Genomic DNA, 25,032 nt, shown 5'->3' with positions numbered 1-25,032 from the left:
AAATTATTTAATAGTTACAATAGTTAGCGTTTACAGACCTCTAGACCCTCTTGTGCAGTCGAGTAGGACAGCAACTCTAAGATCTGATATTGTGGTTTCGTCCTGCGATCTTTGCAGTGTTTCCTCAATACAATCAACCTAAAAACATTGAATAACTTTCAATTACTTGACACACAATTTCAATTCCACCATTACTGTTAAAACTAAAACTTCAATTCTCAATTTTGGAAAACCAAATAACAATATCACACTGTCTCTTGGTCGACACCCTTGACCACCGAGCCCAAAGGAATTGTGGAGTAGCTTTACCCGGACTGCAACGGTTCAAAGTGGCTCAACATTATCTGCACAATTGAAATTACAGATGAACTGAGTTAAAAAAGGAATGATCACAACACAAAATGTCACACGTCCTTTTTCTCAAACGATGCAGCATGACATGCTGGGTCATTCTAGCACTTTGTGGTCATTTAGAGTATACACACAATGCTGGAGTAACTCAGCAGGTCAAGCAACATCTGTGAAGAACATGGATAGATGATGTTCCAGGTCAGGACACTTCTTCAGACTGGGGTGGCACAGTGGCGCAGCAGTAGACCTGCTGCCTCACAGCGCCAGAGACCCAAGTTCGATCCTGCCTATGGGTACTGTCTGCGCTTAGTTTGTACGTTCTCCTTACGACCGTGTGAGTTTTCTCCAGATGCTCCAGTTTTCTCCCACATTCCAAAGACGTGCAGGTTTTTAGGTTGATTGGCTTCAGTAGATTGTACTTAATGTGTAAGATGCTAAAGTGGGATAACATACCCAAGGGTGATCGACTATTGGCGTAGACTCGGTGGGCCAAAGGAGCTGTTTCTACACTGTAACTTCAAACTAAACTAAACCATGATGTCATATATCCATATTCTCCAGAGATGCTGCTTGATGCACTTTTGTGACTTTTTTTCAGTAAACCAGCATCTACAGTTCCTTGTGTCTCCATGAATGCTGACTGACAGCAAGACCAACATCCTTATAAACTAAGCGAGGTATATTAACTATGCAGTTGAAATGCAACATGATGTGTGGATCCATTTTCAATCTTTAGCAGCCTTTGATGATTACATTCCAGTACTTTATTGAATACTTTTTCATATCATTCCTGAATTTCCTGGTAACTGACAAATACAAAGTAATAATTGTGTAAGAAGGAACTGCAGATGATGGTTTAAAACCGAAGATAGACACAAAATGCTGGCGTAACTCAGCGGGACAGGCAGCTTCACTGGAGACAAGGAATGGGCGACGTTTCAGGTCTGAAGAAGGGTCCCGACCCGAAACGCCACTCATTCCTTCTCTCCAGAGATGCTGCCTGTCCCGCTGAGTTACTCCAGCATTGTGTGTCTATTTATAAAGTAATAATTAACTTCTGTAGTATGATACCCACCAACTCCTGTTCCAATGGTCCTGTCCCAAGGTACAAGGAAGCCAAAACTATTCTCTTCTTTGCCGTCATGATGTGTTCCTGCTTATAAAAAAATAAACATTATTTCAATGCAATCAGCTACTTAGCACATTCAGAAATTTATGAACATGAGATATTAAAAAACTATCTAAATCCTTTGTCTAGTGGTAGCAGCAACACATACGACTCTTGGCCCCTTTGCTGTATCTACATCAAACTACAATGTAATCTCCAGAGAACAAGCAGAGCTGTATGGCTCTTATTTTCCTTCAATGCGTAGTAAGTTCACAAGTAGAATTAGGCCATTCGGCCCATCGAGTCTACTCCACAATTCAATCATGGCTGATCTCTGCCACCTAATCCCATTTTCCTGCCTTCTCTCCATAACCCTTGACACCCATTCTAATCAAGAATTTGTCTATCTCTGCCTTAAAAATATCCACTGACTTGGCCTCCACAACACTCTGTGGCACTGAGTTCCACAGATTAACTACCCTCTGACTAAAGAAGATCCTCCTCACCTCCTTTTTAAAAGAGCTACCCTTTAATTAAAGATGCAGAAGATGTCAAGAACCTTGTAAGCTGGTTAGAACAGAGAAGGACACAAAGTAACTCACCGGGTCTGGCAGCATCTCTGGAGAACATGGAGATGAACATTAGAAACCTCTGGTGTGGTAATGGGTCATGCATCAAACTAGTTAATTTAAGCATCTTTGCTATATTACTTGTCACGTGACAGCCAGGGTGACAGGAAGACAATTGTTTGATTGTGTGCACAACAGGATGAGATTTTGCCATTGATAGGGAGAATGTCTTTGGACTGGAGACAGACATAAAAAGCTGGAGTCACTCAGCGGGTCTGGCAGCATCTCTGGACAAAAGAAATAGACGACGTTACGGGTCGGGACCCTTCTACAGACTGGGAGTCAGGGGAGAGGGAAACGAGAGATATAGACGGTACTTAGAACAAATGAATGGAAGATAAGCAACGATAATCGAGGAAATGTGGAGCCCACAATGGTCCATTGTTGGCTGTGGGATAGGTGATAATAAGTTATACAGACAGTGGAACTCAACAGGACGACAGTACAACTAGTGCTATGACTAGGGTGGGGGAGGGACAGAGAGAGAGGGGATGCAAAGGATACTTGAAGCTAGAAAAATAAATATTCATACCGCTGGGTTGTAAGCTGCCCAAGCAAAATAGGAGGTGACGTTCGTCCAATTTTGGCCTGGATTTGGAAGTGATGCAAAGAACTAAGCTGGGGAAGATAATCCAAGTACGCTAATGTCAGAGCTTTTGAACGGCAAAAGGGATAACATGAATTGTTTGGTTTTCTTGAGAATTGGTAGTTTCCTGGACTGATTGATCATTCATTGCTGCAAACTGTAGCTGTGGCTGCATGGTGACGATAGCTGCCATTACCAGGAACAGCAAAATGTGTAGGGGGACTGTACTTGTGTGAATAGTGCAAACTGTTTGTTCCTGTTACTAATTTTATGATAAAAACTATTTTTATCCACAGATTTCATCAGACCATATTATAATTAATTAGTGATTTGCAGCGCCATGGTTTTTTTTTAAATACATTCAGGGCTTGTGAGTATTCCTGGCAAACGCCCTTGCTAGTAGGCCTGAGATATCAGCTGCCATTTCAATAAATAATCTGTGGTGTGGTGTGTGCTATATTCACACATTGGCTACAGTAGGTGTGGGTGGTTGATAGACACAAAATGTTGGAGTAACTCAGCGGGTCAGGCAGCATCTTTGGAGAAAAAGGATGGGTGATGTTTCGGGTTGGGACTCATCCTTTTTCTCCAAAGATGTTGCCTAACCGACTGAGTTAATCGGGAACTTTGTGCCTATTTTTTGGTATAAACCGGCATCTGCATTTCTTTGTTTCCTCATTCTTGAATCTAAGAATAGGAACACTGAGCAAACTCATCATCGGCGGTCATTCGAAACGAATATGACTGTCCTCTCCTCTCCATAGGGTCGTCTACTTGTGGGTCTGCAGATGTCTTTAGAGGCTGATCCGCGATCCACACACCTTGATGCAACGTCGGCAGTGGAGACTGGAGTTGGTTGGTAGTCGTCGAGCCCCCTTCTCCCTCTCCTTACGGTGCTGTCGCCTTGTCTCTGCGACACGGAGCGCCTGTCCAGTGCAATGTGCTCCCAGTTGCTCGATGTGATGTGGAATTTCCTCAGACTGTTCTTGATGTTGTCCTTGAAGCGTTTCTTTGGCCTGCCGGGAGCTCGCCGACCTTCCTTCAATTGAGAGTACAGGATCTGTTTAGTGAGATCTGTGTTGGACATGCAGATGACATTGCCAGTCCATCGAAGTTGGTGCTGCATTATTGTGGTGGTGTTGCTGGTCATGTTGGCTTCCTCCAAAACGCTGATGTTGGTGCGTTTGTCCTCCCAGCTCTGTAGACCAGCAGTTTTGTTTGAGCCTGTGGGTCTTGGGGCAAACTCATCATCGGCGGTCACTTGAAACGAGTATGACTGTCCTACTGAGCAAACTATGACATGCATGAAGAAAGGTCCTCACCCAAAACGTCACCCACCTTTTTTCTCCACAGATGCTGCCTGACCCGCTAAGTTACTCCAGCACTTTGTGTCTATTTTTGTTATAAACCAGAATATGCAGTTGTTTGCTTCTACAAGGATGGGAGGTGCCCTGTACATTCCTGAACAAATTAGCTTCTTTTTTTTTGTGGCAATTTTAATTTATTCTCAAATTATCTGCAGTTTCACATTTGAGTCTGGAACTCGTTTCGCAGGCATTAAACTAAAACAAACTTCCCTTCAGATTCTGACGGCACTTAATGCATGAGAAGATACCATCAACTGTTCAGATTACGGGCAACTTTACTTGACTAAATCGTCTCACCTTCAAAGTATCGTAGAATTCTGCCGGGGAACTTAGAACATTCACTTGACTGCCTGAGATTCGGAAAGCTGGAACAAATTCTCCAATCCATTGGAAGCGCTGAATATTGTGCGTGGAAACACAAGGTGGAGGGGGCAGATCAGCACGTGCCTTGGTTTGAGCCAGTAATGGAGCCAACAGGAGATATGAAGACCTACGTACAAAGAGGTTTCTGGTATTAAAAAAGGCAGCATGAAAAGTTAAAGAGCCTGCGTGTTTTATTTTGACAAAGACCAGGTAGCACATGTTGATTAAGTTCAAGTGAAGAAACTGGTCATGACATGCAGAGCAAATTTTCAATTAAATGGCACGATGGCGAAACGGTACAGTTGCTACCTTACAGTGCCATAGACCCATGTTCGATCCTGACTCTGTGTGCTGCCTGTACAGGGTTTGTACGCTCTCCCTGTGATCGTCAGGTGTTTCGGTTTCCACCCACACTCCAAAGACATAGAGGTTAGTGGGTAAATTGGCTTCTGTAAAATTGTAAATTGTTCCTAGTGTGTAAGACAGCGTTACTGTATGGGGATTGCTGGACGGCACGGACTCGGTGGGCCGAAGGGGCTGTTTCTCTTAAGCCTAAAGACTAAATCAATAGGTCCATCCAAGGTAATGAGAGAACAAAAATAATTGATTTCTCATTTTTGACATTGTTCATGGTTTTTAAAACTGAAGCTTTTTGCCCAAATGATGAATTGCAGATCCTTTGAAAGCAATGTGGTCCACAACTGGTTTGGTGCAGAGAGGAGACTTCTAATTACACTTAATTCATGTACATCTTTGGAAATCAAAGGGAGTATCAGTAAGCTCAATGCATTTCAGATCCTGTTAAGTCTTGTAATGATTTATAACTATGCAACATTGCAAATGCAAACATAACATTATGGCTCATCTGCACCTGAAAACATTCCCTTCCCGACCAGACCTCCCCGCCTGTTCCTCCTCCCAGGTGTTTACAAAAGAACTGCAGATGCTGGTAAAATCGAAGGTCGACACGAAACGCTGGAGAAACTCAGCGGGTGAAGCAGGGAGAGAAGGAATTGGAGCCATTTCGGGTCTGAAGGGTCCCGACCCGAAACGTCGCCAATTCCTTCACTCCATAGATGCTGCTTGACCCGCTGAGTTTCTCCAGCATTTTGTCTCTACCTCCTCCCAGGTATTTTATGTAACACCTTTTACTTTAGACTTAGGTACAGTGTGGAAACAGGCCATTTGGCCCACCAAGTGCGTGCCAACCAACAATCTCTCCCTACACCAGCATTGTCGTACACGCTGGGGACAATTTACAGTTGTTTTTACCGAAGAGGGGGGAAACTGGACCAGGAGAAAGTGGGGAACACACAAGGGGAGAAGGGCATTGGGTCTGGGGATGAAGGGAGGGGGGGGGGGGGGGGGAATGAGGCCGGGAGTGCAGGGGAGGGGGTGAGGAGGAAATTGAGAGGTGGTGGAGGTGGGGAGGATAGAGAAAGAGGGGAGGGGAGAGAGGGGGTGAGTGAGGGGGGTGAGGAGAGGGGAGAAGGGGTGAGGCGAGGGGATGGAAGGAAGGGTGAGGAGGGGGTGAGGAAAGGGGGGGGCCGAAGGGGAGAGAGTAAAGTAAGGATGAGTGGGAGAGGGGAGAGGGGAGGGGGATGAGGATGGAGGGGATGAGGGAGGGGATGAGGAGGGAGGGGATGAGGGAGGGGATGAGGAGAGGGGGGAGGGAAGGGTGAGGAGGGGTTGAGGAAAGGGGGGAGTGAGGGATGGGGAGAGGAGATGAAGGGGTAAGAAAAAAAGAGGGAGGAAGGATGAGGGGGAGATGGGAGGGGGGGTGAGGAGAGGGGGGGCCGAAGGGGAGAGAGTAAAGGATGAGTGGGGGAGGGGGATGAGGATGGAGGGGATGAGGGAGGGGATGAGGGGGAAGGGGTGAGGAGAGGGGGGAGAGGAGAGGAGAGTAGAGGGATGAAGGGGATAGGGGAGGGGAGGGGATGGAGATGAGGAGAAGGGGGAGAGGGGGGTGAGGGAGGGGATGAGGAGAGTAGAGGGAGGAAGGATGAAGGGGTGAGGTGAGGACGAGGTGGGTTGAGGGGGTGAGGAGGCCACAACCGGCCCAGCGGTGCGAGCGGCCTTGCAGCCTAACCCACCCCCGCCCTCTCCTCCGGCAGTGTAACCGGCTCCTGCCGCTCTCGGGCCGGCGGCAGCTACACTCACCTCCGCTCCCGTTTACCGAGCGCCGCCCTGCTCCTGGCCAGGCCGGCGGCGAGACGCTGCAGCCGGGACACGAGCAGCCTGTGGACCGCGGCCGCCGCCATCGCCGCACCCGCAGCGCCAGGAACCCTGGGCTGGGCCGGCCCGGGACATCCCCGAATCCTGCAAACCAAAGATATCGCTGCAAACTACACCCTGCACTTCACCTCCGCCTCCCCGTGTGTGTGCAAACTGCACATTATTCATACACACTGCAAACTACACACTGCAGTTCACCCCCTCCTCCCCATGTGTGTGCAAATTGTGCATTATTCATAAACGTTGCTTGCTGCAAACTACAGCTTCCCCATCCCTCCATTAGTTTGCAAACTGCGCATTTTTCCTAAACCCTGAATATTGCAAACTATACTTTGCCCCCTCCTCCCAGTGTGTTTGCAAACTGTTCATTATTCATAAACTCCGCCTACTGCAAACAACAGTTCACCCCCGCCTCCCCATGTTTGAAAACTACATGATTCATAAACCATACATATTGCAAACTAGTTTACCCCCTCCTCCTCCTCAAATGTTTGTAAACTGCACGTTATTCCTAAACATTACATATTGCAAACCTTACTTTGCTCCCACCTCCCCATGTTTGGAAAATGCACATTTGCAATTACGCTTTACCCCCACCTCTGCATTAGTTTGCAATCTGCACATTCGTCCTAAAACCCTGCATATTGCAATATACATATTGCTCCCACCCTCCTCCATATATGTTTGAAAACTGCACATTATTCCTAAACCCTGTTTATTGCAAAGTATACTTTGACCCCCCACCTCCCTACACGTTTACAAGCTGTATGTTGCAAACTGTACTCTGCATTTTAGAAACTACACATCTTGCTTTTTGTAGTCTTTTCAATGTCTTGCAGAATTAATGTCATAGTGATACAGCGTAGAAACAGGCCCAACGCCCCAACTTGCCCACACCGACCAACATGTCCCATCTCCACGAGCCCCACCTGCCAGCGTTTGTCCCTCCAAACCTGTCCTATTCATGTACCTGTCTAAATGGTTCCTAAATATTGCGATAGTACCTGCCTCAACTACCTCCTCTGGCAGCTTGTTCCATACATCCATCACCCTTTGCGTAAAAGAGTTACCCCTCAGGTTCCTATTTAACCTTTCCCCCCTCATCTTCAACCTATGTCAGCTGGTTCTCGATTCCCCTACTCGGGCAAGAGACTATGTGCCTTTACCCGCTCTAATTCGTCTCATGATTTTGTCCACCTTTATAAGATCACCTATCATCCTCCTGTGCTCCAAGGAATAGAGTCATAGCCTGCTCAACCTCTCCTTATAGCTCAGTCCTTTGAGTTCTGGCAACATCCTGATAAATCTTCTCTGAACCCCTTCAAGCTTGACAACATTATTCCTGTAACGTGCTCCAATTTTAACATTTGCACTCCAGATTTCCAATTGATATTGCTTCTCTGTCTTTGTAGATTGTTCAAACCAGTCAATCCTCCTAGATCACTACACACCTTCAATTCTACCCTCTAGGTCATTCCTACATTTAATCTCTCTGCCAACTGACGGGGTTCTACGTTCTTAAATCCCCTCCCTAGATCTCTCTGCACATATATTATACATCAGCAAGCATTAAGAGAGGAAACAAAGCAATGATTGAGAAATAAATTCTGGGTTCTTTAACATCATCTCAACATTGGTCATGTTCTTTAAACTTTCTGTTTGTGGCACAGTGAAAAATCATCACAGCAGTGTTTGACAACACTGAGGAAAGGTCCCGACCCGAAACGTCACCACTCCATGTCCTCCAGAGATGACCTGCTGAGTTACTCCAGCACTTTGCGTCTATCTTTGGTGTAAACCAGCATCTGCAGTTCCTTTTTATTACTGCTGTGAAGCATCGTGGGATATTTTGTTATGTTAAATGCATTGTATAATGACTGGTTATTATTTTAAGTAATTGCACGTTCTATCCATGTAATGTAGCGTGGTGTCTAAACCAAGGCAGCACTAAATTTTTGGCATGGTCTTCGTGAATTTTGAATTAAAAGTTACAGTATAGAAAGCTAGAACAAAAGAGGCATCAACCAAACTCTCTGGTGATGATCACTGTTGAAACATAACTCGATGCGGTAAGACAGAATCTGCAGCGATGCCTCTCAATGAAAATAGGTTTCTTTCATTCACTGCCGTGGCTCATACAAGAAGTGTAAAGAAGTCTGAAGAAGGGTCTTGACCCGAAACATCACCTATTCCTTTTCTCCAGAGATGCTGCCTGACCCGCTGAGTTACTCCAGCATTGTGGGTCTATCTTCAGTGTAAACACTGATGTGTAGCAGAGCATTAAGGGAGGAAACGGAGCGACGATTGAGAAAAAAGTTTAGAGTTCTTTAATATCAGGGCGGCACGGTGGCGCAGCGGTAGAGTTGCTGACTCACGGCGTCAGAGACCCAGGTTCGATCCTGACTACAGGTGCTGTCTGTACGGAGTTTGTACGTTCTCCCCGTGACCTGCGTGGGTTTTCCCCAGGAGCTCCGGTTTCCTCCCACACTCTAAAGACATGCGGGTTTGTAGGTTAATTGGCTTGGTATCAGTGTAAGCTGTCCCTTGTGTGTGTTGGATAGTGTTAATGTGCGGGGGATCGCTGGTTGGTGCGGGCTCGCTGAGCAAAAGGGCCAGTTCTCGCGCTGTGTCTCTAAAGCATACTAAACTAATTCATCTTTGCAACTAGCAGCTTGGTATTTATGTCACAGCTCCGACACGGATAACGTAGCTGGAAAGAAACTCTCTTCCCTCAGCAAAAATAAATAATTGACATCATTGCATGCTGTTACTTTTTCCAGGTTAGGCATTGCTCACTCGGGCAGTGTGGTTTTCATATTCCTGGCTTGCCCTGACATTTCCCCAGCATCATGAAAAGCTTATATTATGCAGCGCTCAACTTGCATTGCGGTGATGCCAGTCCAGTGGTATTTGCCTGCTATGCACTTGGATTCCACAACAGCAGAAGTCCAAGGATGTTCCAAGATTATTTCTTCCCTAGAAACTCAAGAAATGAAAAGGTCAATTAATTTTAATATCGTGAGATAATTATTACCATGTCCGCGTCTTTTACTGCACTATTAATAACGGTTTATGCATTCTTTAACCATGACAGAAATTACATTTGGTCACCACATATTCTGGCTTCCTTTCCAAGTCTTTACTCAGCAGTTTGTGCACGCTTTTATAATGTAACGGCATCATTGGCAAGGGTAGGGATTATGGGCTATCTTAGTAGAATCGTAGAATAGGGTGGCACAGTGGCAGAGTTGCAGCCTTACAGCACCAGAGATCCATGTTTGATCCTGAATATAGGTGCTGTCTGTATAGAGTTTGCACGTTCTCCCTGTGACCGCGTGGGTTTCCCCCGGGTGCACCTCCACAGACGTACAGGTTGGCAGGTTAACTGGCCATGATAAATTGTCCCTAGTGTGTGTACGATAGTGAAAGTGTGCGGGGATCGCTGGTCGGCGCGGACTCGGTGGGCCGAAGGGCTTGTTTCTGCGCTGTACTTATAAACTAAATCATACAGCTCGGAACAGGCCCTTCAGCCCAGCTGGCCCATGCCAACCAAGATGCCCCATCTACACTACTCCCACCTGCCTGCGTTTGGCCCAAATCCCAAAACACTTGTCCAGTACCTGTCATGTCCAATAGCTCTTGATAAGTTGATGGAGAGCCATGTTCTTGAACCACTGCAGTCCTTTCGGTGATGGTACTCGCACAAAGTAGTAGGGTGGAAAGTTTTACCATTTAGACCCAGTAATGGAGAAGGAATTGCCATATATTTCTAAGTCAGAATTGTATGCAAGATTGAGGGAACCCTGCATGTGCTGGTGTTCCGTTTCTTGATTAGTGGTTATGGGGAGAAGGCAGAATGGGGTTGAGAGGGAAAGATAGATCAGCCGTGATTGAATGGTGGTGTAGACTCAATGGGCCAAATGGCCTAATTCTGCTCCTAGAATGTAACAACTTATGAACTTTTACTGCCATTGTTCCTTCCTGGTGGAAAGTCTTTGGGAAATTATAAGATGAGGCATTTACCAGGATACCCATCCGCTGACCTGTTCTTACTGCCATGGTGTTCATCTTTAGATTTAACATTTTTTTAGAGATACAGCATGGAAACAGGCCTTTCGGCCCACTGCATCTGCACTGATCAGCGATGAGCCTGTACACTACCTCTATGCGTGTGCAGAAGATTAGTTTTTGTTGAGTTCAGAGATACAGCGAGGAAACAGGGCCATCGGCCCACCAAGTCCACGCCGACCAACATTCACCCCATACATTAGTCCTATCTTACACTATAGGGACAATTTACAACAGCCAATTAACCTACAAACCTGTACGTCTTCGGAGTTTGGGAGGAAACCGGAGCACCTGGAGAAAACCCACGCGGTCACGGGGAGAATGTACAAACTCAGTTCAGACAGCACCCGTAGTGAGGATCGAACCCGGGTCTCTGGCGCTGTAAGGCTGCAACTCTACCGTGCCGCCCACATTGATAGATTATTCAACAGCAATCGCTCCCCTAAACCAAAAAAAAAATAACTGGGCTGATAAATGGCAGATGAAGTTTAGTAAATAAGAAAAGCCAGTCCTTGCTTTCAGGAAGTAAAATATGGGCATTACTGATTCCACTGGATGAGATGTAACTTGCCAAAGGTAACATTGCAAGGAGGGTGTTGATATACGGTACTTATGATTCACTCTGTCTAAATATTGTGAGATGGCAAAAAACAAACAGCTGATAAGTTTACTTCACAGAATTTTCCTGGATTTGCAGCTTGAGAAAACACATTGCCTAGTCATAGTGTATGTCAGAAGTTCAGGGAAATTGGAATGTACACCTTCAAATGGAACGTATCCAATTTCCCTCTAGTATTTTCAATGGAGCAATATCAGGTGATTTCCTTTCCAGACAAGCACTCTGAAATAACCTAGCCTTTGATATTCACCGTGCCCGTAAAGCAGGGCTTGCTGAATCAAAGATAGGCACAAAGAGCTGGAGTAACTCAGCGGGACAGAGAGCATGTCTGGAGATAAAGGATAGGTGATATTTCGGGTCAAGACTTTTTACCAGAACATTGTCTGATGAAGGGTCTCGACCTGAAATGTCACCTATTCCTTTTCTCTAAAGATGCTGCCTGTCCCACTGAATTACTCAAGCATTTTGTGTCTCTCTGCAAAAGGAGGTAGTTGAGGTAGGTACTTTGACAGCATTTAAAATACCCTTCTTCAGAAAGAGAGACATAGAGATATGGAAGAAGAAGGACATTATTGCGATTGAGGGAGTGCCGTGTAGGTTTACCATGTTAATTCCCAGGTTGGCGGGACTGACATATGATGAAAGAATGAGTCAACTGGGCTTGTATTCACTGGAATTTAGAAGGATGAGAGGGAATCTGATAGCAACATATACAATTCTTAAAGGATTGGACAGGATAGATGCAGGAAAAATGTCCTGGATGTTGGGGGAGTCCAGAACCAGGGGTCACAGTTGAAGAATAAGGGGTAAGCCATTTAGGACTGAGATGGGGAAACATTTTTTCACCCAGAGAGTTGTGAATCTGTGGAATTCTCTGCCACAGATGGCAGCGAAAGCCAATTCATTGGATGTTTTCAAGAGAGAGTTAGATTTACAGTAGTTCTTAGGGCTAAAGGAATCAAGGGATATGGGGAAAAAACAGGAATGGGGTACTGATTTTGGATGCTCAGCCATGATCATATTGAATGGCAGTGCTGGTTCGAAGGGCCGAATGGCCTACTCCTGCACCTATTTTTCTGTGTTTCTATGTTTTCTATGTTTCTATGGGAGGGTAAGGTGTGAAAGCGAGGGATCAAAGGGGACAAAGATCAAGGAAAATGTAGAATGGATCATTGTTAGCAGAGGGGAAGGTGACAACGAGGGCTGTATTATGTACCGGTCATCATTTTGACAGACGACATCTGATGCAGACTAGAGCAAAGTAATCCATTAAGTTAAACAAAAAAATGTAATTGTAAATGTAAAATAGCCTAGGACGAATTAGAATGAGATTCCGATTTATGAACAGTAGAGAATAAAAATGATCAAAGTTGAAAGACTTAAAAACAAATGAGAGGAAATTATGATGAAGCGTACAGGCTGGTCAGATGACATCTGGAACATTTCATCCAGACCTGCTGGGTTGGATACAAGGAAATTGACACCCTGGAGGTGGAAAAGAAGCACAAACCTTTTTCCCTGGTGTTCAGGGCCTCATTGCTGAGTGATGATTGCAGTGATTCAGGCTTCTCAATTTAAATGGCATGTCCAAAGGCATATGGCTTAAAAAAAAAGATTAAACTGACGTATTAATTAAGATAAATGGCCCGTCAAGCTGACAAGCGTGTAAACTAATGACAAGTAATCTTAAAATTTATGTCCATACATTCATCTTTGTGGAGACAAATGTTAAATAAATGCAATAAAATAGTGAGAAAAAATGACAGGACGAGAAAAAGTAAATCTTATAATAAATATAAGCTGGGGTCAATCAGTTTGTTTAGTATACAAAAAGGCACTAAGTGCCGGAGTAACTCAGGGGGTCAGGCAACATCCCTGGAGAACGTGGATAGGTGACGTTTTGGGTCGAGACTCGTTCTTCCTCCCAACAGAGATCTATTCTCAATTTCCCTCTGCTACACTCTCCTCTGCCTGGCGGAACTCACCCTCAACGACTTCTCTTTTGACTGCTCTCACTTTCTCCAAGTTAAAGGTGTAGCCACTCTCCTTCAAGCATTAGTTTAGAGATACAGGGTGGAGACAGGCCCTTCAGCTCACCGCATCCACGGGGACCATCGATCACCCATGCACAGGTTCTATGCTATTGCACCATTGCATCCTACACACTGGGAACCATTTACAGGAGGCAATTGACTTACAAACCCACGTGTCTTGGGGATGTGGGAGGAAACTGGAGCACCTGGAGGAAACCCATGTGGTCACAGGGAGAACGTGCAAACTCCACACAGACAGCACCCATAGTCGGGATTGAACCTGGGTCCATAGTGTGTAGGATAGTGCTATTTTACGGGGTGATCGCTGGTCACCACGGATTGGGTGGACCGAAGGGCATGTTTCCACTCAGTTCCTCTAAAGCCTAAAGTCCAAACCCCTATCGCCAGGCTTTGAGAATTATCTTACATCTTGGGTTGATCTGCCTTAATCCATTGTCCATTTGAACCCAAGGGATAAAGGACTTGCATGTATATTCATGTATTAGATACATTGCATTGAATCAAATGTTGCAGATGCAACTAAGTCTTTTCCACAGTATATGCATTGTGTAATCCTGCTTATTGCTTGCACTGACAAATTCTGTTCTATAATCAGCTTTTCATTACAAACCACTAATTATATCTGAGAAGTCACTCCCTACTTAAGATAAAATAACTTACAGTATACACTTTGATTTATTGTCAAGGATAATAACTTCCTTATGTCTATCTATAATTAAACAAATGATTGCAAGGTAACAACCAATTGCTTCAACATACCATTCCTTTCAACACAGCTTTCTTCCCGAAATAACGCAAAGCACCAAAAGTGGCTAAATTGCACACTATTTATTATCCGAATTTATCTTCTAAGATAGCACCTGCATTAAAGTACAAATAAAATGGGCAGAGCTCCCACTTTATCTTTCTCTACAGTTTCCTCTACAGTTTTGCAATGAGCAGAGGATTCTTCTTTTCAAGTAATATAACGAAATAAATTAAAAATGAATTATTCGTGATTAATATAATAGGAAGTGTTAGTACATAAAGTACAGTCTTCTCAACCTTCTTACACAGCACTTCAGCAATTATTAAACTTCCAAGCAATTTGCTTTGTCTCTGGTTCTGGACATAAATCCCCCTGGTGTTTGCTCCTGTCTCATGTGTATCAGATCTGCCGCCCTCCCCACCCCCCTTTCACCCCTTCCCTTCCCCCTCCCTTTCTCCTCCCAATGTCCCACCTGGATCCACACCTATTTCTTCCCTTCCACCTATATTCCTTCTTCTGGCTTCACAATTCATATCTCTTCTATCCGTATCTCACACTTCTTGTCCCTTCAACTCTCGCGTTTGCCCAACCATCTGCCTATCATAAACCCTCCTCACCTGTATTCGCCTGTCACTCACCAGGCTTTGTCCTGCCGTCCCCCACATACCCCCCCCCCCCCCTCCTCTCTTCCAACTTTCTCCCACCACAGTCAGTCTGAAGAAATGTCCTGACCTGAAACGTCGCCGATCCATGTTTTCCAGAGATGCTGCCTGACCCGCTGAGCTACTCCAGAACTTTGTGTAGAAACAAGGAACTGCGAATGCTGGATTACAAAAAAGGGCACAAAGTGTCAGAGCAACTCATTGGGTCAGGCAGCAATATAGAATAGAATGCCTTTTATTGTCATTCAAGCAACTTGGTTTGAACAAAATTGCATTTTCTACAGTTTTACATTACAAAACCCCCCCCAAAAAAACCCAAGACCCACACTTAACACAGTTTACACAAACATCCATCACAGTGGATCTCCAACATCTCCTCACTGTGATGCAAGGCAAAGTCTTATCTCTTCCCTTTGTTCTTCTCCTGCGGTCCAGCAGTCCAACTGCAGTGTTGAGGAGAACTGGGGCTCCGATGTTAAAGCCCCCGGCGGACTATGGTAAGTCCTGTGGCCGTTTAAGCCGCGCCGGGCGATGTTAGGCCCCGCTCCGAATTTAAACCCCGCAATTACAGCGGGAGAAGTTGCCGTTGCGGGAGCTCCGAAAAGCGGCCAAATATGGATAATATGGATAATATGGAGAAGTGACCTTTCGGGTCGGGACCCTTCTTTTTTTTCAGATGGTTCGATGGTTATTGATGTCAAAACCAGCATCTGGAGTTCCTTATATCTCAGGTCTGTCTGTAATTGTTATTCAAACTGCTCAGATGGTTACATAAATTCTCCCTTTAATACCAAAGAAACACTCCCATGCCAATTAATTGGCACAGATCCTTCGCTTTTGAATGTCCCCTCCGCACTTGGTTTCTTTCTAATAAAGGCCATGCACCCTAACCCACTTTGGCCCATGGCATGAAACTTCACTGAAATGCTGTGATCGTGAAGGGATTCATGTATATCGGCACGTGGACAAGTCAGACTACAAAACCTTTGTGGAAACGGATGATGTCAATATTATACCTTTGGTCAATCTCCTGTACTCGCTCTCATTTTCTTCATATTCCAGCCTGTTTCTTTGAAATTGTTTTTATTTTAAAAAAGTCCCCTGGTTCCCCATAGCATAGAACTTTGGTAAATTTTGATAAAGTTGGCCAATTTGGAGTTGCATGCATATCTTCCTGATGATGATTCCTATAATTTCCCAGCAGGAACTAGGAAAAAAACAGGCCACTGCATGTTTCAGTGTTAGCCTGGTAAGCAAAGATAGAGCATTCCACCTCACCATTTCTTTATTTGGTGAATGCAGACATAATAATAATAATAATAAATTTTATTTATGGGCGCCTTTCAAGAGTCTCAAGGACACCTTACAAAAATTGAGCATGTATAGGAAAAACATGTAAGGGGAATGAAATAAATAGTAGAGACATGACTAGTACACAAAGTTAAGACAGAATTCAATACAAAACACAGCATGAGGCAATTAATGCACAGATGAAAAGGGACGGGGACGTGGGGCTAAGGATAGGCAGAGGTGAAGAGATGGGTCTTGAGGCGGGACTGGAAGATGGGGAGGGACACGGAATTGCGGATCAGTTGGGGGAGGGAGTTCCAGAGCCTGGGAGCTGCCCTGGAGAAGGCTCTGTCCCCAAAACTGCGGAGGTTGGACTTGTGGATGGAGAGGAGACCGGCTGATGTGGATCTGAGGGACCGTGAGGGTTGGTAGGGGGAGAGGAGGTCAGTGAGATATGTGGGGGCCAGATGGTGGAGGGCTTTGTAGGTGAGGACCAGGATTTTGTAGGTGATCCGGTGGGAGATGGGAAGCCAGTGAAGTTTTTTGAGGACTGGAGTGATGTGATGCCAGGATTTGGTGTGGGTGATGAGTCGGGCGGCTGCGTTCTGGACCAGTTGGAGTCGGTTGATGTAGGTGGAGCTGATGCCAAGGAGAAGTGAGTTGCAATAGTCCAGTCGGGAGGAGATGAAGGCATGGATGAGTCTTTCAGCAGCAGGCGGTGTGAGCGAGGGTCTGAGTTTGGCGATGTTGCGGAGATGAAAGAAGGAGGTTTTAATGACATGGCGGATGTGAGGCTCAAGGGAGAGGGTGGAATCAAAGATCACGCCAAGGTTGCGGGCCTGGGGAGATGGGGAGACAGTGGTGCCGTCGATGGTGAGAGTGGGGTTATTGATTTTGCTGAGTGTGGCTTTGGAGCCTATGAGGAGGAATTCTGTCTTATCGCTGTTGAGTTTGAGGAAATTATGTTGCATCCAGGTTTTTATAGCTGACAAACAGGAGTTGATATGGGAGAGGGGGGGGTTGTGGGGGGATTTGGTGCCAAGGTAAATCTGGGTGTCATCAGCATAACAGTGGAAGTCCAGATTGAAGTGGCGGAGTATCTGACCAAGGGGGAGGATGTAGATGATGAAGAGGAGGGGGCCGAGTACGGAGCCTTGGGGAACGCCTTGAGTGACTGCGGCTGTAGCAGAGGTGTGGTTGTGGAGAGAGATGGTGGGATCTGTTGGAAAGGTAGGAACGGAGCCAGCTGAGTGCAGAGCCTTCAATGCCATCAGTTTATAGTTCCATAGAACCCGTAACAAACACAGCAGTTCAAAGGGTATAACAACGCACATCTGCGGATTCAGGGACAGTTTCTTCCCAGCTATTATCAGGCAACCGTACCATCCTATCAACAACTGGAGAGCAGTCCTGAACTGCTATCAAGCTCATTGGAGACCCTTGGACTACCTTTGATTGGGCTTTAGTGGCTTTATCTTGCACTTTATTCACGTTATTCCCTTTATCACGTATCTGTACACTGTGAATAGCTCGATTGTAATCAGGTAATCAGGTATTGTCTTTCCACTGACTGGTTAGCACGCAACAAAAGCTTTTCACTGCACCTCAGTACACGTGACAATAAACTAAACTAATAAAAGGAAGCTTCTTCTGTGATGGCCATAATATGACTGAGGGGATGCAGATACAGACAGAGAAGATTTACGGATGTAATTTAGTACTTTTCATCATATTTTGACTTAAATGCTTGGAAGTTCTAAATACTTGCTTAGTTTGAAATATTTGAGAAAATAATTCAGTTCAGCTTAGTTTATTGTCACGTATATTGAGGTACAGTGAAAAGCTTTTGTTGCGTGCTAACCAGTCAGCAGAAAGACAGTACATGATTACAATCAAGCCATTTACAGTGTATAGATACATGATGAGGGAATAACGTTTAATGCAAGGTAAAGCCAGCAAAGTTCGATCAAGGATAGCCAGAAGGTCACTAATGAGGTAGATAGTAATTCAGCACTGCTCCCTGGTTGTGGAAGGATGATTCAGTTGCCCTATAGCAGCTGGGAAGAAACTGTCCCTGAATCTGGTGGTGTGCGTTTTTACTTCTATACCTTTTGCCTGACGAGAGAGGGGAGAAGAGGGAGTGGCCATAGGTGTGACTCGTCCTTGATTATGCTGCTGGCCTTGCCGAGGCAGCATTGAGGAATACATTGAGTCAAAATAGCATGAATTTTTACTTGAGGTAATAGTCTAATTTTACAAATTGTTTTATGATTTAACAGTGTTGAGTTTCAGCATTTGATACGTCAACGGTGAGGATAATAAACATTTAACACGTTTGGCCTGAAATTACACAACCTTGCACATTCTATTTTATATGGTTAAGAATGTGGAACATCACCATTGACACAAGTCGCAAGTTACTGAGCTGCCATTCTGAAACGTTTTAGTTACAGTAAATAACATTTGGTTTTAAACCAATTTGATCATGTTTACAATTAAAAGGCATATTGATCTCAAATATGAACTGATTAATTGAATTTACATCTTGTTGCTTTCTTTGTGGACGCACATGTTTGGGAAGGAACTGCAGATGCTGGTTTAAACTGAAGATAGACACAAAAAGCTGGAGTAACTCAGCGAGTCAGACAGCATCTCCAGAGAAAAGGAATAGTTGACGTTTCGGGTAGAGATCCTTTTTCTATCTGAAAGAAGGGTCTTGGCCCGAAAAATCACCTATTTCTTTTCTCCCAAGATGCAGTCTGACCAGCTGAGCTACTCCAACTTTTTGTGTCTATCTTTTGTAGAAACACAGCTGGATGAATACATCCATTTTACAACAACTCTAGATTTTGGGCATTTCAATCTGGAGTTTATTATGCATGTATAATGCCGTATACAGTGGTGTGTGTGTGTTCACTTTCATCTTTATTTATCAACCCACGGGTACTTCTATAAGTGTAAAAGACACACACCACCCTAACCACTCCCTCATTTCACTCCTACCGTCAGGAACAAGGTATAGGAGTCCGAAATCCGTCACCACCAGGTTAAACAATCGGGAAACAAAGAACTGCAGATGGTACACAAAATTGCTGGGGAAACTCAGCGGGTGCAGCAGCATCTATGGAGCGAAGGAAATAGGCGACGTTTCGGGCCGAAACCCTTCTTCAGACTTCCTTCGACTATTTCCTTCGCTCCATAGATGCTGCTGCACCCGCTGAGTTTCCCCAGCAATTTTGTGTACCTTCGATATTCCAGCATCTGCAGTTCCCTTTTGAACAAAGAACTGCAGATGTTGGTTTATACCAAAGGTAGACACAGAGTGCTGGAGTAACTCATCGGGTCAGGCACCATCTCTGGCGAAAATGAGTCCTCACCCAAAATGTCACCCATCCTTTTTCTCCAGAGATACTGACCCACGGAGTTGCTCCAACGCTTTGCCTCTATCTTAGGTTCAAGAATAGCTTCTTCCCAACAATCATCGGACCCTTGAACATCACACAACACTAACCTCAACAATGATGCACTGTTGGTTGCACTAAGGACATCAGAATTTTTGCACTGGTATTGGGGTAATTAATTTAAAAAAAATTTGGGGGAAAATATATTCATCTAAGTAAGTAAAAAATGAAAATCACTTCCTTTCACAAAATAGACTGAAACCGTGACTTGAAAAGATGGCCATATTTTGACAAGTGGAAACGATTCTGCTGTTTACCACCACCACCACTTACTTCCATTTAGCCCATTCACTGTCCCGAGACGTGAGATGAATCATATGTTCACTTATCACTCGGTGTTTGCTCAATTGCTGTTCCCAGAAGCCCAGTACATATTTGGAAACGTGAGAGTGGAAACTCCTTTTGTTCCCAGTTAGAGATGGAGACTGTAACGGCTCCTTCTTGGAAGGCAAACGAGGGTTTTTCACAACAAACCCCAATGAAGTGAATGCGGGAAGAAGCCAGCTGAAGTTTTTGGACTCGCCTCAAATTTTCAAGGACTCCCTAAAACAAAAACTATTTATCGGCTCATATTCTTGACGGCAACGCAAATTAATGTGTTTTTGTCTCCCCTTTTATTTCTGGTAACGGGTTTGAATTGATGGAAGCCTTTCAGTAAAAGGGGGATAGGGTGAAGCCGACGTCCCACACGCACGCACACCACTGTATACGGGAATTTGTGCAAAAGGGCGAGCGGCACTGGGTTTGAATGCGTGCAGTTTGGTGTCAGTCCAAGTGATGGCGCTACCCAATCTCCAGCACAATGCGGGGATCGAGAAGAGAGCTCGGCGCTTTGTCAGATAGTTGCATACATGTTCCAACCCCCAACTAAAACAGAATGTGAACCGGTGCAGATGGAACGGCACGCGTTACAGTTCAGGGTCGCAGTCTTACGGGACATTTTCAGTGTTTACTGTGTGATTTTTTAAAAACCGGGATCCCGCTAACTTCTTTGTACCTTTTAATTAGGGTTCTTTGTACCTATATTTTTTTTAACCCCCACCCACCCCCCCCCCCCCCCCCCGATTCTCAGTCTGAAGAAGGGTCTCGTCTATTCCTCCTCTCCAGAGATGCTGCCTAACCCGCTGAGTTACTCCAGTGTGGTGTGTCTATCTTTCTTCTCTCTGGCTTCACTTTTGGCAGAGTTTGGCAGCATTTCAATGGCGGGGCTGAGGGGGAAAGGTGCGAGTCTTAATGCCGGGAGGGAGGGAGTGTCTGTCTCTTAAAACGGGGTGGGCAGAGGGAAAGGGGGGGTCGTTGTACGCTAGGATTCCCAGTAGCAGAGAGTGAGTGGGGACACGAAGCTCATGATCTGAATCATTCCTTCTCAGCAAGGGCTAATCGACGGCGAATGGGAAGGGGGGAGGGGGGAGGAAAAGCAATAATTTCCCTGCACCCTCTGAGAATGAAAACACTGAATCAAACTCTCCGAGAACAGCCTGTAATCAATATCCGTAAAGGCACGTACTTTTAGACACTTCCCATTCTGGCAACTCGCCCGATTTTTTTTTTTGAATCACGACGTTACCAGAACTAATGCATTTCCAGGAACGGGAGAGGGCGGAGCAAGAGTGTGCAAATATAAAAGCGAGCTCACTGGAGCAAAGCTGCGTGTACGTATGAGAGAGCGATCGCGATCAGCGCCGTCACACAGACACACACACTCACACACACACAGAGGTCTGGCAAGCAAGCGATCGACCCACGTACACAAAACTTTATCGACTTCTCCAGATACATTTAAAAAGGGCATTGATTTGAAAGGAGCCAAGCAGACAGGAAGCCTCCTGTACGCCTGCAGTTCACAATCCGTGGCCCCGGAGGCTGTACAGAAAGAACCAGGCTTCACATTTTTGCTTCGCACTGCTTGCTAACGTCCAAACTCCAAGTCCAGCTAATCTCACCGTTTTGGAGCGTGGACCGACCCTAAAGACACAAACTGTAGCCAACGGTAAGACGAACGGATGTCTAAACTTGCTTGATATGTGTGTGTGTATATATATATATATATATTTGGAAGGGGGGGGGGGGGGGGGGACCGTTGTAGAATAAGTTGGACACAGTGAGTTCGACTAGTTGGGGAGAAACTGCGAGGTTGAATTAAAAAGCAAGGCGTTGTTAGAAGTGGAGGCTTGAGATGCCGGGGATTGTGAACATGTGCTTCGGAGAGGAAGAAAAAACTGGGAGCAAATAAAAGAATGGTGACGAAAGAGAGCTCAAAATTGAACCAGCGGGTAGTGGATACATTTGTTGCCGCATCCGCTGCTTTGAAATGATCAACTGAAACACTCAGCCGGGTTCTGTCATTGTTAAAAGCACCAAAAGATTCACCTTTGTAAATGGTGTTTGGGGGCGAATAGATACACTTTCTATTGCAAGGCTGGGAACATAATTCTGTAGATCGATTATTGATCAGATGTGTTTTTTTTCCTCCCCTCCTCTTCCAGGCTCTGGAAACACACCAACAAGCCACTTTATGCTTCTTCACAAGCTGTTTTGAATTCTCCCGGAACTCCCAATTCCAGGACTTGTCTGCGATGGTAACACACAGTAAATTTGACGGGATGAGCCGTCCTGTGGATGTGCCGACCCAAAGATTATCCTATCGACTGAAAACCTTCTCTTCCAAAAGCGAGTACAACCTCATCGTGAACACCGTTCGGAAACTTAAAGAGAGCGGATTCTACTGGAGTACAATGAATGGAGGCGAGGCAAACATCCTGTTGAACTCGGAGTCGGTCGGGACGTTCCTCATCAGAGACAGCTCGGACAACAAGCATTTCTTTACCCTGAGCGTTAAGACGGAATCGGGCACCAAAAACTTGAGGATACAGTGTGAGAACTGCTCCTTTTTCCTACAAACGGACCCTAAAAGCACGCAGGCGGTCCCGAAGTTTGATTGCGTGTTAAAACTGATTCACCACTATATGCCTTCAAAGTCCACAGACTCGGGGAATGTGAAGAGGGTCTATTTCATTTACTCAGGAGGTGATAAGATTCCGCTGATACTCTCTCGACCTCTATCGTCCAGCGTGTCGACTCTACAACACCTATGTAGAAAAACTGTAAATGGACACGTCGAGGTATCCGGTAAAGTCCAAGAACTGCCAATGCCTGTAAGACAGTTCCTACAGGACTACGATGCTCCTGTATAATCCTAAACTTGCCACATGAACTCTCACACAACCCTCTGGCCTTCTCGGCTGGAGATCTTAAGCTTGAAGAAACAGGAAATATTTGCACTCTTTTTTTATTTATAATAAATTTCAATAATTTATAATAAAATGCACTATTTTTAATGACAACAAATCTGCATGCTTCATTTCTGAAATGTGCGCTCTATTTATGATGCCGCTCGACCAAGTATTCATCAACGGTTCAAGTTGCTAGCGTTGGCACCTGACCCTACATTGGCTGGCATTTGGAATACCTGCCACTTAAAATGGACAGGTCTGCTTTCTATTAGTGTCCACGATGATGTATCCAAACTTAACCCCTTACCCCTGCATTAAGGGCTACCATTTGCTCTTCTCCGCGTGGAAAGTTGCTGCCTTAATGTCTTTTCGGGGAAATGTTCATATAGATTTAGGTTTGGAGGGATATGGACCAAATGTGGGCTGGTGGGACTAGTGTAGCTGGGACATGTTGGCTGATGTGGGCAAGTTGGGCTGAAGGACCTGCTTCCACAATGTATCACTCTATGGCTCGAATCATACCAACTCCATCCATGATGGGAGTGTCTAAGGCTCGGTAGCACTGTCAGGTTGCAGATAATAAGTTGACATGGCTTGCTTATTTTTCATTGCAATATAAATGGCAGTACACAGTCCCAGCTGTCGTGAAAGTGCAGTGTGGGATCTTAGTGCTGCAATCTTCAGTTTGTTATTGTAATATGTAAAACATCCTATTGCATGAACCTTAATAGGCTTGATTAACAAAATTCAGATCGTGCTGCAAGAGTCTGAATTCTGCAAGAAACTTGTTTAACACAATTTAATGCTGCCAATTGCATGAACAGTTTCAAGTATTGTCACCTTGCAGGTCAAAATTCTCCGAATCAGACTGCAATCAGTCACCTGCCTGTTTTCACACATTTATTTCCTGTAATGTTTAACTCGTGGTCAGGGCTTCTGCGTAAACAGTTTGGCGTGCTCTCTATGAACCAGAGCCATTTACTAGGTAGCTGGAAACAGGCAGAGAGATGTCAAGTGAATAATTCAACACTTCACGTCAAAGTTGTAGGTTTTAAACTCCATTTAACTTGTCGATTCTCAAGGAAGTGAACTGACCATTCTTGATTGCCTGGATGATATTTAATAGACTCCGATGGAATGGCAGAAACACATTACCACAAGTCCTAAGACCTTCTAAGCAGTGCGTGTGATTCCATTAAAATCCTCTATGATAAGCTCATTTACCAATCAGAGCAGTTTCGAAAACTAGCAACGTCCAGAGAGTTAAGTAGAACCTTCTGGGAAGTGGTTAATAGCCCTGCCAAGTGGGAACATTATAAGGTTACGTTGTGCGGCAAATGGATTCAGTAAGGGAGCTTAAGCAGTTAGTAGTTACCCCTGAACAGCTGAAAGAGCCCAGCATTGGAACCATATTGATAACTATACTCAAATCAATACCCTACTTGCTCAAGCCCTTGGCAATGTAATCCTCTTCTTGTAAGGGCGCAGAGCCAGTTAGTCATGGCCTGATGGAAATGTGTGCTTTTTGTGCCAGTAATCACTGCACAAATGTGAATGACTGGGAACGCTGATAAAATTTAAATAGTTGTGCTTGTGCAGTTTGATTGTGTACATGACCTAACCTATTCCATTGTGCTGTAACAATATATCATCACATTTAATACGATATGACAAAACCTCTAGTCTATCTGAAAGTATTAATTTTCCTAGACAAGATTATAGCCAAGTCAAAATAAAAAAAACGTCATTAGAAGTAACATACTCATTTAATTCCATCCGAATGAAGATATAAGATTTTGTTCAAGTGCAAAGCATGACCATGTATACAACCCTGTAACGGAGAAAGACACGATGCTATTCCTGTATAAATTCAAGGACAAATGATTAGTCTTGTTTGCTTTCTATATTTCACTAGTGATCAATGTATTGAACACAATCGTAGTGCTGGCGGATGTATAGTGTCCACACCCAAGGTCTTTCTTTGACCTGGCTCTATTCCAAACGGACTTTAACTGACAGCGAATACTATTACAAAATTATTGCTTCCCATCATGTGAATTGCACTAACCGCTGCTGCCAGTTTCTTCTGATGTTGTGAATTCGGCAGCAAATGGCCATTGAGAAGGTCTGGGGAGCCCAGTGAGGTATCTTTTCACACACACACACTCAATGTTTTCCACTGAACAACTTTTTGAGATTAATATTGAGGATAAAATAAAATAATAAATAATGCTGTGGGCTGCTCAGTTTCAGCACAA

The 25,032-nt window shown here is 44.8% G+C and overlaps 2 protein-coding genes across 7 annotated transcripts in view; one reads left to right on the top strand and one right to left on the bottom strand.

Moving 5' to 3' along the window:
• Window positions 1-6,982, bottom strand: part of pgs1 (phosphatidylglycerophosphate synthase 1) — a 29,522-nt gene extending 22,540 nt beyond the window's left edge. The window contains exons 1-4 of one of the 6 annotated variants that reach the window (XM_033044275.1): window positions 6,565-6,982; window positions 4,339-4,531; window positions 1,427-1,507; window positions 39-138 (exon numbers count right to left, since the gene is read on the bottom strand). In XM_033044275.1, coding sequence (XP_032900166.1) covers window positions 39-138; window positions 1,427-1,507; window positions 4,339-4,531; window positions 6,565-6,665 — 475 coding nt within the window. In that variant the 5' untranslated portion in view covers window positions 6,666-6,982. The remainder of the gene's footprint in view (window positions 1-38; window positions 139-1,426; window positions 1,508-4,338; window positions 4,532-6,564) is intronic. The other 5 variants (XM_033044272.1, XM_033044271.1, XM_033044273.1 and 2 more) reach the window with 5 other exon arrangements.
• A 14,180-nt stretch (window positions 6,983-21,162) lies between these two features.
• On the top strand, window positions 21,163-22,889 carry socs3 (suppressor of cytokine signaling 3). The gene is made up of 2 exons (XM_033044268.1): window positions 21,163-21,531; window positions 22,028-22,889. The coding sequence occupies exon 2, from the start codon at window positions 22,118-22,120 to the stop codon at window positions 22,733-22,735; it is 618 nt and encodes a 205-aa protein (XP_032900159.1). The 5' UTR covers window positions 21,163-21,531; window positions 22,028-22,117; the 3' UTR covers window positions 22,736-22,889.
• The last annotated feature ends 2,143 nt before the right edge of the window (window positions 22,890-25,032 follow it).

The sequence above is a fragment of the Amblyraja radiata genome, chromosome 26 (genome assembly GCF_010909765.2).
Source record: "Amblyraja radiata isolate CabotCenter1 chromosome 26, sAmbRad1.1.pri, whole genome shotgun sequence".
Taxonomy (NCBI): domain Eukaryota; kingdom Metazoa; phylum Chordata; class Chondrichthyes; order Rajiformes; family Rajidae; genus Amblyraja; species Amblyraja radiata.
Note: the sequence above shows the minus strand (reverse complement) of the source record. Positions and strands in the feature narration are given on the sequence as shown.